The 12,004-nt window shown below is 36.7% G+C and overlaps 2 protein-coding genes across 7 annotated transcripts in view; both read left to right on the forward strand.

Moving 5' to 3' along the window:
* The first annotated feature begins 34 nt into the window (after window positions 1–34).
* Window positions 35–1,609, forward strand: LOC106134428 (uncharacterized). 3 transcript variants are annotated; one of them, XM_013334489.2, is made up of 2 exons: window positions 35–567; window positions 972–1,609. In XM_013334489.2, exons 1-2 carry the CDS (start codon window positions 211–213, stop codon window positions 1,518–1,520), a joined length of 906 nt encoding a protein of 301 aa, XP_013189943.2. In that variant the 5' UTR covers window positions 35–210; the 3' UTR covers window positions 1,521–1,609. The 3 variants fall into 3 exon arrangements, 2 of the variants coding, with proteins under 2 accessions (XP_013189943.2, XP_013189944.2); XM_013334490.2 differs by having other exon boundaries at window positions 36–495; XR_001228593.2 differs by lacking the exon at window positions 35–567 and adding an exon at window positions 584–858 and having other exon boundaries at window positions 972–1,108.
* Window positions 1,610–3,169: 1,560 nt separating this feature from the next.
* LOC106134454 (calcium uptake protein 3, mitochondrial) overlaps window positions 3,170–12,004 on the forward strand; it is a 72,829-nt gene continuing 63,994 nt past the window's right edge. For all 4 annotated transcript variants that reach the window (XM_013334517.2, XM_013334519.2, XM_013334518.2 and 1 more), the window contains exon 1: window positions 3,170–3,385. In XM_013334517.2, coding sequence (XP_013189971.2) covers window positions 3,182–3,385 — 204 coding nt within the window. In that variant the 5' untranslated portion in view covers window positions 3,170–3,181. The remainder of the gene's footprint in view (window positions 3,386–12,004) is intronic.

Here is a 12,004-nt window from a genome sequence, read left to right on the forward strand (position 1 = left end):
TATCGCAAGCCGATTCCGAGCGAGACGAAACAAGCGCTCGATACCTCGATACGAAGCGATGCTTGCAATGCAATCGCCATTTTGTTGAACAATTTTCTACTCGTGATATCTTTCGTTCGATTCGATACGTGTTTAATCATCGTTTTACCATCTCAATTTCGGCGGCAAATTGGTGATCAATCAAACAAGAAGTGATATTTGAAAATCACCATGAAGAAATGTTCATCGCTTGTTTGGCGGTTTTTTGATCGTATTGAAAATGAAAGCAAGAGGTGTCTTGCAGTGTTGTGTAAATTATGTGATACGCAGTATAAGTTTTTCGGCAATACCACAAACTTGAGAGCGCATATGTCGAACAAGCATCCTCTGCAATGGGAATTAGCACAAAATGGCACGTTGGAAGACACTAATTTTCGAGGCGAAGATGATGATACCAATCAATCGTCTGCTTCGCCAAAAAGGAAATATGCAAGGGCCTACAATAAAAACAAAAATGTACGTTACTCAATATCTGTTGATAATCCACGAAGAGGGGAGGAAGATATACCAAAAATTGAAATCCAAAGGGTATTTATTATTTGTTTAGGTTATCTTGTAATGTTTGTTATCGTGTTTGATAATTGATAACAAGTGAATCGATTACCAATCGATTTTATATGAGAGCGGTGATATAATTCAGTCGATTGAACTTCGATCGCTTTCAATCAATCGACGAAAATGTTACCCATATTTACGTACTTAATTGGAGATAAAAACAAAAGATTTCCCTTTATTCTTTTTACGTGTAATCGTGAATTATAAAAGTAAAATATATGGGTCACTTGATGCACTTTAAATTTTAAAATTCTTTTGATATAGGTACACATTATACCTACCTGATGTGACTGATACAAATAAAGTGATTAAAAAATCATTGATACTCTGATCACTGATGATAAGATACTTTTATCTAATTGTAGTGCAATTTTCAGGTTGATGTACTAGAAACATCTGAAGGCGAAGATGACACTGAAGACGCAGAAGCCACATTTAATTTAGTTAGACAACTGCACAGTACAACTAACCTCAGGGGCTCAGACGAGGAGTGGTTAGAAGATGAAACATATGAACCTAAACGTAAGAAAGTTATGTACAAAAAAATCAAACGGGAGGTAACAACTCCTCCGAGAAGGCAGTCATTTGTGAGAATGATGAAAAATGAACCAAGACCAGCACCGTCTCCAATAGTTTTAGAGAGTTACAAAGATGAATATTCAGTATTTGGAGAATATGTAGCTAATAAGCTTAGAAAGTTCAGAACGCCACGGACTCGAGGGAACTTGCAGCAATTAATAACGACAATATTGTGGCAAGCGGAATATGGAGCATACGATAGTGCTGATGCTGTGAAGAGGTTATTAATGTACTCCGTTCAGGCACAGGAACCAGAGCCAGAACAGCATGTTCCGGAGTTTAACTCTCAAGTGCAAGCGGAAGAGGTTATTGTACATCAGGAAGAGCAAAACCAAAGCATGGAATAGATTACACAGGCAAAGATTTATATTTTTTATAATTTGGATTATGGACGTTCAGTGTGAGCATTTTCACCAAAAATAAAGAATTTAGTTTATGTTCATATTTTTATTGTGTTTTTAACATGGATATTCTCTTCAATATGGATTACTTTTGGGAATCCCTTATCATTATTATAACAGTATAGTTTTCAATGGATCAGAATTGGTAGGTATCTGCAATAATTTTATATTTCCCCATGAACCCTGGTTTTGAATAAACAAAATCCATTTGAAGATGCCAGTCTTTAGGGCGAATCAATGGTTGTGGTTGTATGGAAATGTCAATGTAACATTTATTATTAATTATACATACATACATATTGTCACGTCTATACCCCTTGCGGGGTAGACAGAGCCAACAGTCTTGAAAAGACTGAATGTCCACGAATTAATTATAATTGTGAAATAACAAATTATAAAACAATTTTAAGAAATAAGGATATAGTCATTTTTTCACTAAATATCTTGCTTGGGACTCTTTTAGGCGGCATGATGGGCTAGCAACCTGTCACAATTTGAATATCAATTCTATCATTAAGCCTACATATATGTACATTATATTTTTTTTCACTACTAAGTGAAAAGAGACATTGTACTTGCGGGGTAGACAGAGCTAACATTCTTGAGAACTGTAAAACCACGTTCAGCTATTTGGCTTAATGATAGAATTGAGATTCAAATAGTGATAGGTTGCTAGCCCATCGCCTAAAAAAGAATCCCAAGTTTGTAAGCCTATTCCTTAATCGCCTTTTACGACATCCATGGGAAAGAGATGGAGTGGTCCTATTCTTTTTTGTATTGGTTCCGGTAACCACACCATTTATACAGTAACAAGTATACAAACTATATTTTTTAATAAAGATGAACTTTAAGTAACATTGTTAGTAGGCTGATGTAGTATTTAGAGTAATTAGACTTCTGGTAATGACTATGATAGTAGTGGAGGGCTCAAAAGTGCAACTCTGATTATGGCGCCACGGGGTCTCCTCTATAGAAATTAAGAAAAATCACAAATGCCGTGGCAGCTGCTTGTGAATTATTAAATAAATAAAAAAAATTGATGTAAATGTAACCGCCAGGAGGAAGATTCTGAAGATTCATGAACTTGGGAGCACTAACGATAATAATAGAAGCGACAATTCACGTCACGCAAGCGACGCTGCGGGCAAAAGGTAATTTATTCAATAGTGCGAGGTATTTAGGTCGATTTGTTCAACTCGTAACAAACCAGGATGTGATGTGATATAATTGTTGCTACGAAGGGCGGGAGTCCTCTTGTTGATTTATATGGCGTCTATTGAATCAATATCTGTTTTGCCTGGTTAAGGAGTCAAGTGGTAGAAACAGCGCATTTAGAACTAATTCTTGGGCCAAAGTGCAGATTTGTATTTATAGCGGCGACAGGCTACTTGATGAAAGTCGTCTGCAGACGAAACGGTTAGTTTTGTCTGCTTATTTCGGTCACCATTATAGTAATTCATTTGATTGAATTAATTAGAATTCCGCAACAAATACTTAACCGCTTATTTGCAAAGTTGGCTAAAATGACATCAACTTTGCGCATGCGTCATCCTCGATCCTCGTGTTTGCTATCTCTTTTGCGCACGCCAATCAGCTGTTCCGTCAACATGGCCACGCTTAGCCGCTCGTCGGGTAAATTGCTAAAATTGCAATATTCGCCGGTTTTAACCCGTAGTTTAAGTAGTGCTAAAGTGAACAAAAGCTTTAATAATGTATTAACAACATGTGCGTGTGTTTTTGGTGGTGCATTATCGTTGTACGCTATTAAACGTTATGGAAAAGCAAACACAGTCTACGCCCTCAAAGCTAAGGTAAATGCAGTTTAAACTTATTCATGAGTAATTTTACGGATGAATACACATTCTACAAGGTCGATAGTGTATTACTTTATTATTATACAAGGAAATTATCGTATTTAATGACGTAGTTATGTCATGTTAGTCGATTTTCGCGCAGTCGCACTGCTTGTTTATAAATAGCAACTTTGACGTTTCGTTCATCCAATGTGCGTTCAAGAACAAGAACAATTTAGTAGCTAACGTCAAAAAAGCTTGGGTCTGTTCGAAAACCGGCTTTTAACACGTGCGAGTTAGTTTTAACCTATAATGATAAGAAAGATGTATGTAATTGTTGCTATGTCATATCTCTAGTTTGTTGCCAATTACTTGTAAGAAAGAATAGAATATAATTTTTCTTTTTTCAATATTTTTTGGAATTTTTTTGGATACAAGGTATGGACGTCACAACACTTAAATCTAATTATACCTAACTACCTACTACCGCTTCCAAAGCGCATGTGTAGAAGAAGCGGCGGAACAAACTACACTGCAGCATTTTCATCAGAATAAAAAATTAAGACTTAACTCTTGCTTTTACGATAGGCTGCATCTGCTGCCTATCGCCTGATTCCTCTTTTGGAAGTTTGATGAATAACGTTGAGAGGTTGAGCATCGGCGGCCGAGTGGTATGCGATAAAAAAAGCGTGCAGAGAAGGGAAAGAAATATCCATACATGAGAAAGAGATAAAGTGGTCCTTCCTATTCTGTAGTACCGGGAACCACACGACACAACGCACTACTAGGTAGATATATGTACTATAACCACACGCGTAGTCTACACATCGATTCAAGTTAAAACGTTCTCGCGCCGTACTCTCGATAACTAATGATCGCAATCAATAAAGCTTGAGAATCTGTAGGATTTCTTGACTTTTAGGATTCCGTCGTAGGTGGCCAAGTGGTTTATGTAGTTACAAGCTGTACCCCGGGACTTCACTCCCGTGGGCATTTCGAGATAAAAAGATTTACTAGAACTCATTCGTCTAACGTGTGCCAGCTTCTCTCACCCTGTTGTTTGTTAAAGTCAAATAAGGGAGAAGCTTATAAACGTGGGATTTCTTTTAGGCGATGGGCTAGCAACCTGTCACTTTCTGAATTTCAATTGCAAGCCGTATAGCTTTATTCAGCTGTATGCTGCTGGCTGAACGTGGATTTCAGTCACTTCGAGACTGTTATTGATTTAAGTATACAAACGTGTTTATATATTTTACTTTATATATGTACGTATATAATTGTTTAAGTCTTAGCATCATATCTCGTAAATGAACTGTTGTTCACCCTTGTCTCAATTTTGTATGCGATCCGCTTAATGTCAGGTTGGCTGGAAGAGATCCCACTTAGGGATACTCCCGCCTTTGTAGTGTACTGTAGTTTTATATTTGTAATGTACTCTTTTAGTGAACAATAAAGCATATTATTACTTACTTACTGTTGGCTAAGTCTAGGTCGCAAATGCAAAGTACATATGTTCTTCAATGTACGGAATCCATCATTAAACACGATAACGTTACGTTCTTTGCCTGTGTTTTTTTTTTTAAATAAAACACGTGTTAACCGCTCTAATGATATCCCGGGGTGGCGACCGTCAATAGGACAGTAGAAAAATTGCTTTCGACACACTGGAGCAGTGCCTAATTGTGTGAAAAGTACTGGCTGATGACAGATGTATTAATCAGAGCATTGTAGCTACTATAGGGTTGCACACTTGCGCGTTCGAATTTTGAAAATACAATAGTGCGACCAGGTTTCTTTCGCGTAAATGAAAAATCCCTTAATTTTCCTCCCATCAGTATTTCGGAAACTTCTGTCTTAGTGCACCCCTACTACACCACAGAAAGAGTCCACATCATGCCATCTTATCAAATTGATTCTGCAATATTTTTTTTTTCCATTTAAGTGTTTCAAAAACAATATACATTGTGTCGAAATTTAATTCTTAGGCAATAACTACACACATAACTAAAAATAAAATCTTCACAGCTATGCATCGGAATGGAAGCAACTGATCACTACACCCTTTTTTAAAATACTGCTTGAGTACATTTAATGCATATAATTATGGTTCCATCGCTTATGGGATAGACAGAGCCAAATTTTGAAACAAATCCATTCACGTAGGTATAAGACTGCAAAAGGACATGCGCAAGTTGCATGAGATTGCAAATTAATTGCTCACTTATAAAGTTTTATCTGTTCCAATCAAAAGCATATCTTCAAAGGGCTATCTTGGTCTGATTGAGTTGCAAAATGATGTATCAGCTTGTATATTAAATAAACGATATTATAATTGTATTCAGATTCAGATCTCGTGACATTATCAACATATTGGCGTGTGTGACAGACCTGTAGCTATTTTTAAATTAAAATTGATTTATTGCCTGTTACGGTGTACCTAGCTATTAATGATTTTCGAACCGCAATTTGCAAACGAAAATGTAATTTATTTCTCACTAGCTTTTACACGCAACTTCGCCCGCGCGAATGAAACGCCACCTATCCTCGAGAATTTAGCGCCGCCTACAAAAGGATACAGGATTTTCTCAAATTCCACGGCAGCTGTACACACACACATACACATAATCACGTCTATATCCCTTGCGGGGTAGACAGAGCCAACAGTCTTGCAAAAGACTGATAGGCCACGTTCAGCTGTTTGGCTTTATGATGGAATTGAGATTCAAATAGTGACAGGTTGCTAGCCCATCGCCTAAAAGAAGAATCCCAAGTTTATAAGCCTATCCTTTAGTCGCATTTTACGACATCCATGGGAACGAGATGGAGTGGTCCTATTCTTTTTTTTATTGGTTCCGGAACCACGCGACGTACGGCAGCTGTAGGTACTTTTTACCAGAATATAAAGTACCCTATGTTCTTCTGCAGGTTCTGAATTCTATGTACGCAAGATTTAAGATTTGTTCAATCATGATTTCGAATATAACGCGTGAAGAGAAAACATATAAACTTACTTTCGCATTTATAAATAAATTATATTATAGTATAGATTAGTGTCGACATATAAAACAACAGATGTTTAGATACTCAACGGCTCACAGCTAAGTATAAAATATATTTGAACCATAGAGAAAACGCATAGGATTTTTCAGTATTATTATTACTTTTTTCCAATCTGATTTGATCCACTCTTGAAATATTCCCTATTCCGTTCGGTTCCCCCATTCAGTGCAGAGGGGGTTCAGAAAGGAATAGAATAAATAATTAAAACAAAACGGATGCACTAGGGTATCATATTTTGAGGTTCAAATCAGAATACCTAACTCGAAAAACATATGTAGGTATTCCCTCCCTTTGCCACCTCCTGTGCTGACTAATATCATATCGTTGATGATGATTATCGCGTAAACGTGATGCCTATTGATTGGGTCATCGCGTATAAAGCTTAGCATCAATGACGCAAGTTGTGTGCTCGGTTGAGTTAGCGCCAAGTTCAGTTACGATGGATTACTTGGGTTGATAGCGATCTATGTAGTTAACCCGATTTGCAAAGTACTCTTATATATTTATTTATTTATTTATTCTTTATTGTAACAATTACAATTTGTAAAGTACAATATACTATAGTTTAGTTATTTTAACAAAGACAATAGGCTATTTGACAAAGTTCTAAAAACTATCTTAGGGTATTTATTTGTTTATAAGGAGCCCTACAAAAATATTTTTCTGCCTTTATTACAGCTATTTTATTAAAAAATCGAAAAAGAAAATGAAATATTCAAATATGCCGCCAAAACGCGACTTTTAGCAATATGGCGGCCATGGCATGCAGTGACGTAAATTTCGTGTAAATATCATACAATGCTTGTTGGTGTTTCGAAAAGTTTTGATTTTCTCTTGTATTATTTAACTTGTGCCACGTCATATGTGTGAAAATTATTAAAATGAGTTCCTATAAATGTTGTGCAGTGCCTCAATGCACTAATACAACAATAAAATCTCTTACGAAACTGTTTGTTTCTATGCGGATGGATTTGAATATTCGCAAGAAGTGGTTTCAGATCATGATCTAAGATCAGTGGTTACCAAGATATACTTACATTGATTTTTTCACATTCCTCAGTTCGGCAGCATAGAAATCTGGATTGTCTTTGAAGAAGACAATCCAGATTTCTTCTTCCAACCATTATTGCGTCCACTTTTGGTACCTAGGTTTCGACTGTCAGCTTTCGCGGAATTGGTTTCCATTATTAAATACCTATGTTATCTGAGTAATCCTGAGCGATCAAACACTCTTATAAAATCTTGAAAAATAATAGCGAACACTAAGGAACGGTACGATCGACAGTCTGTTTATGGATAATTGACGTCATAATAGAAATAGCCAATCACGTTCGTTTTTAGTCACGTGACAGCTGCATATAAAAACCTAATTTTCTGAGACGGATTTTGTTTAAATAATGCAATATTTTTATTTCGCGTTATTACAAATCGCTCTAAAAAAATAATATTAAGACTGATGACATAAAAGAAATGTATATTTTTAATACAGTCAAATAGCCTATTTTGACGTCTTAACTAATGCAACAATTTTGATTTGAATCTGCAAATTAACTGTTTCGAAATTCCCACAAAAGAAAAATTGTTTTCCGTAAAAGTTCAACTTGAATAATTTATATATAACTAGCGACCCGCCCCGGCTTCGCACGGGTGCAAAATTCGGAAAAAATTATACATAAAAACCTTCCCCTTGAATCACTCTACCTGTTACAAAAAACCGCATCAAAATCCGTTGCGTAATTTTAAAGATTTAAGCATGCAGACAAACAGACTAAAATAGCGACTTTGTTTTATATGTACTATGTAGTGATACATTTTTTTTAACTTGACTATTATTTTTGCACATAGATGATAAAATATATATGTACCTATATGACTAATTCTATTGTCATCATCATTGTCTAACTAAATCATTTTGTACGCAATATCACTCCCATTCCTAGGTTGGACCGCCGCAGAGTTACTGCAAATGAATTATTTATAAGTACCTAAAGTGTTCTGAGGCTTTCCTGCTTACATCATGACACATCTGCAGGAAAACAGATTGCCTTGTGTCTTGTTGAACAAAATTTTGTAAAGAATAAGTAACTACTTACGTGTAAGTACATTATATGATAATATTGTACCGACTAAAAAATTTGAACCAGATTTTGTCGGTTGATTCACTTACAGAACTTTTAAAAGTTAAAATCATCCATTATTTATGTTAATACAAATTCAAATTAAAAACTTTTATTCATTATTATAAGACACTTCAATGACGTCAAACAAATTACTTTAAACTAAGTTTACTGCCGCTTCAGTTTCAGTGCAGAAGAAGCGCGTAACAAACTGCACTGCAGCATTATGTTACTATTAACTTCAGAATATGCTGATCAAGTAACAGTAACAGCATTTCGTGTGTGCAACATCTTATGCTACTCTTCCCGCAGAGATTGTAAAATGCTATCAAGGATAAGGCTTATAAACATAGTATTTTTTTTTATTTTTGCCGATGGACCAACATAGCATGCGGGTGTACAATATCCTACGTATTAAGAAGACGATGAAAACAATTCGTTTGCAATTGGGTGCATATTAAAAATATACATAAATTAGATAATTTTTAACAATATAAAAAAGAATAGGACCACTCCATCTCTTTCCCATGGATGTCGTAAAAGGCGACTAAGGAATAGGCTAACAAACTTGGGATTACCCTTATAGGCGAGTGGCTAGCACCCGGTCACTATTTGAATCTCAATTCTATCATTAAGCCTTTTTAAGCCTTTTAAGTTACCTGTCAGTCTTTAAAACTGCTATAGACTGCTGCTGCTGACTGCTATAGATATAGACGTGGTTATATGAATGAATAATGTTTAAACGTACTTTATACTACTACAAGTCAAGAATTTGTCACATACTCGTTCCCACATTACAAGGTATTTAACAAAATAAAAAGTCACGACAACGAATCGAGTTTTTAAATCCTATAACACACAATGGGTATAACAAATTATATCATTATATCACCTATAAAATTGCCTTTTTTAAGAACATAACTAGATCAATGGGCTTTGTTGGTGGTCTTCCTCGAATCACCCTTAATGTGGTATGAGGGACAATGCGTTTATTGGGGGTTGCGACAATTTAGGGTCACCGTGAATGGTCGACTGATTTACTTTTAATCGTGCGTTTGATATTATCGCGAGCCATCGAGTGTTTTGTTACGATGGCGGGGCGTTACTATTGGTATTTTTGTTGAATTGTGTTGTGTCTACAGTATTTCTGATGATGTTCGTATAGTTTATTGCTTTAAGTGAAAAGTAATTTAAGTATATATGTATATATTTTTTATTTTTATGTAGCAGGTAAAAATAATTTAAATCTGAATAATTATAAGAATGTTTGTCTTCTTTCTCTTGGCTTAAGTCTCGGTTGCATCCTCCTGGAGACCACTCTGGAGAGAAGCCCGCAGTATGCCTTTGACCATTGATCCTAGATTGGGTTTTTCAAATCAGGTTTTTACACGAAGCGACTCCCGTATGATTTCCGCAATATTTGCAGGAGAACCTAACCTGTATTGGATTGATCCATCACAGACATCCAGTCGCCTGAATGTACAGGTTTCTTAACGATGTTTTCCCTCACCGTAAGAGCATCGGTTAGTATTCAAACTAATGGACATAACTTCGAAAATAGTTATTAGGACATGCCCGGGGTGGGATTCGAACCAGTGCCTTTTTTGCGCCACACGCGTTTAACCTGCACCTTACCGATTCGATCACTGACGCTCGACGGATTATAAGAATTTTTGTACTTCTGCAAAAGTTTATCTTAAATGGACAGCTCTTTGACTTAATACCTACGTAGGTATAGATAAATTACGAGTACCTATGTTTGTCGTTTGTATCTCTCTCTCTCTCTCTGTATATCTCTATGTTCTTAGTCCTTCTGGCGGCGCCGCTGTTTCGGGTCCCCGAACCGCTGTCAGATATTATATCTATACTATTTTTTTTTAAGCATCTTCCGTTTTTTGTCCTCATATCCTTTTCGGCGAAATCAAGCCAGGATTTTGCCAATCTATCTGTGTCCTACTGAACTTTTGACAAAAGAACTCGACGCAAACTCGACGTTAACATTGGTAATGCTCTCACAAGCTGTCAAGTGCGACGCGGAGGATTGTGTTACTACAAGAAAAAAGTAGTGGCCAGACGACTGTGAACATGTCGTTGTAAAAAACGAAACGCTGATATAAGGCTATCTCGCCGGGGACATGTGACATGTTGCTGAATTGCCTACTATTTTGTGTCTTGGCGTTTTGTTCGTGATGTCAACGTTGTAGAAGTTAAAAATGGCGCGGATTAAAACATCTGACTGTGGCTTCGATTTTATTGAACATACATACATACATATGATCACGTCTATATCCCTTGTGGGATAGACAAAGCCAGCAGTCTTGAAAAGATTGATAGGCCACACTCAGCTATTGAAACATACGTATATATGCACTGTATATAACCCTCTCTTATAATAGGGCCATGTTCAGTTGTATTTATGGCTAAGTGATGTTATTTTGATTCAAATAGTGACAGGTTGCTAGCCCATCGCCTAAAAGATAAATCCAAAGACAAGCAGCTGGGTCATAGTATGTTTTTTTAGTGACCACCAGATCAGCACGGAAGCTCTCAATTACCTTCATAGCAGTTCGTTTTATTTAAAAACTAAAAATCTATAAAGTTTATATGGCAAAAGGTCAAGATTATCCGAAACCGCCGAGCTTGCACGATGAAAGTTATAAATGTGGATGATTCGAAGGAAGTATGCAGAGATCGTGGCAAGTGGAAAGATGTAGTCTCTGCCTACCCCTCCGGAAAAAGGCGTGATTTTATGTATGTATGTATGTTTATATGAATTTTCTATTTACAACATACTCTTTTTCACGTAGGTACTAATCAATCGTGTAAAAGTATCATCTTCATTTACCTTTTCTAACACGAAAGGTAAAAGGTACACCCATGCGTTCTTACAAATTGTTATAATACCAGAAAGTACTTCAAAATATTAAACAATTTTCTGTATGTGCGTTATCCTCACTCCACCAATTCTGACCAATCCATCCTCGCGCTTCCCCTGTCCATCCCAGGAGCAATTTGTTTCCGACAGATTAGCACCGACGTCCCTAATTGATTGACGTCTGCCCCTAAGTGGGCTATCCACTCCCGAATCCTGTTCGACCAAATCGTTTATGGTGTCCGAACTTGTTAAGTCTAGGGCTTGAGCTCCGGAATTCCGGTTTTAACAAAATTCCGGAATTCCGACATATTTCAGTATCGTTTGTAAATACCGGAATTGGATGAGCAAAACCGGTATTTCGATATTGAAAAAAAATAAAATAAAAACGCAGCTTGAGTCGCGGCACGTCCGCGTAGCGCGGCACGTCCGGCGCCGGCCGATCAACTGTCGCTTCGGTTTGGCCGATCCGCCCGCATCGCCGCCATTTGAATACGGATCGTTACAAGAATCACACGCGAACGAGAACGATCGAACGTGTAATAAATACATTTAAAATGTAAGTTTCAAGTTCTTATTTTACAGAAT

This window comes from Amyelois transitella, chromosome 20 (genome assembly GCF_032362555.1).
Source record: "Amyelois transitella isolate CPQ chromosome 20, ilAmyTran1.1, whole genome shotgun sequence".
NCBI lineage: Eukaryota > Metazoa > Arthropoda > Insecta > Lepidoptera > Pyralidae > Amyelois > Amyelois transitella.

What these genes read in the sequence shown, in the direction of transcription:
- LOC106134428 (XM_013334489.2), top strand. Translation starts at nt 211, where the DNA reads ATGAAGAAATGTTCATCGCTTGTTTGGCGGTTTTTTGATCGTATTGAA. An exon ending in CAAAAATTGAAATCCAAAGG is followed by an intron (nt 568 to 971) that starts GTATTTATTATT and finishes TGCAATTTTCAG; the next exon opens with GTTGATGTACTAGAAACATC.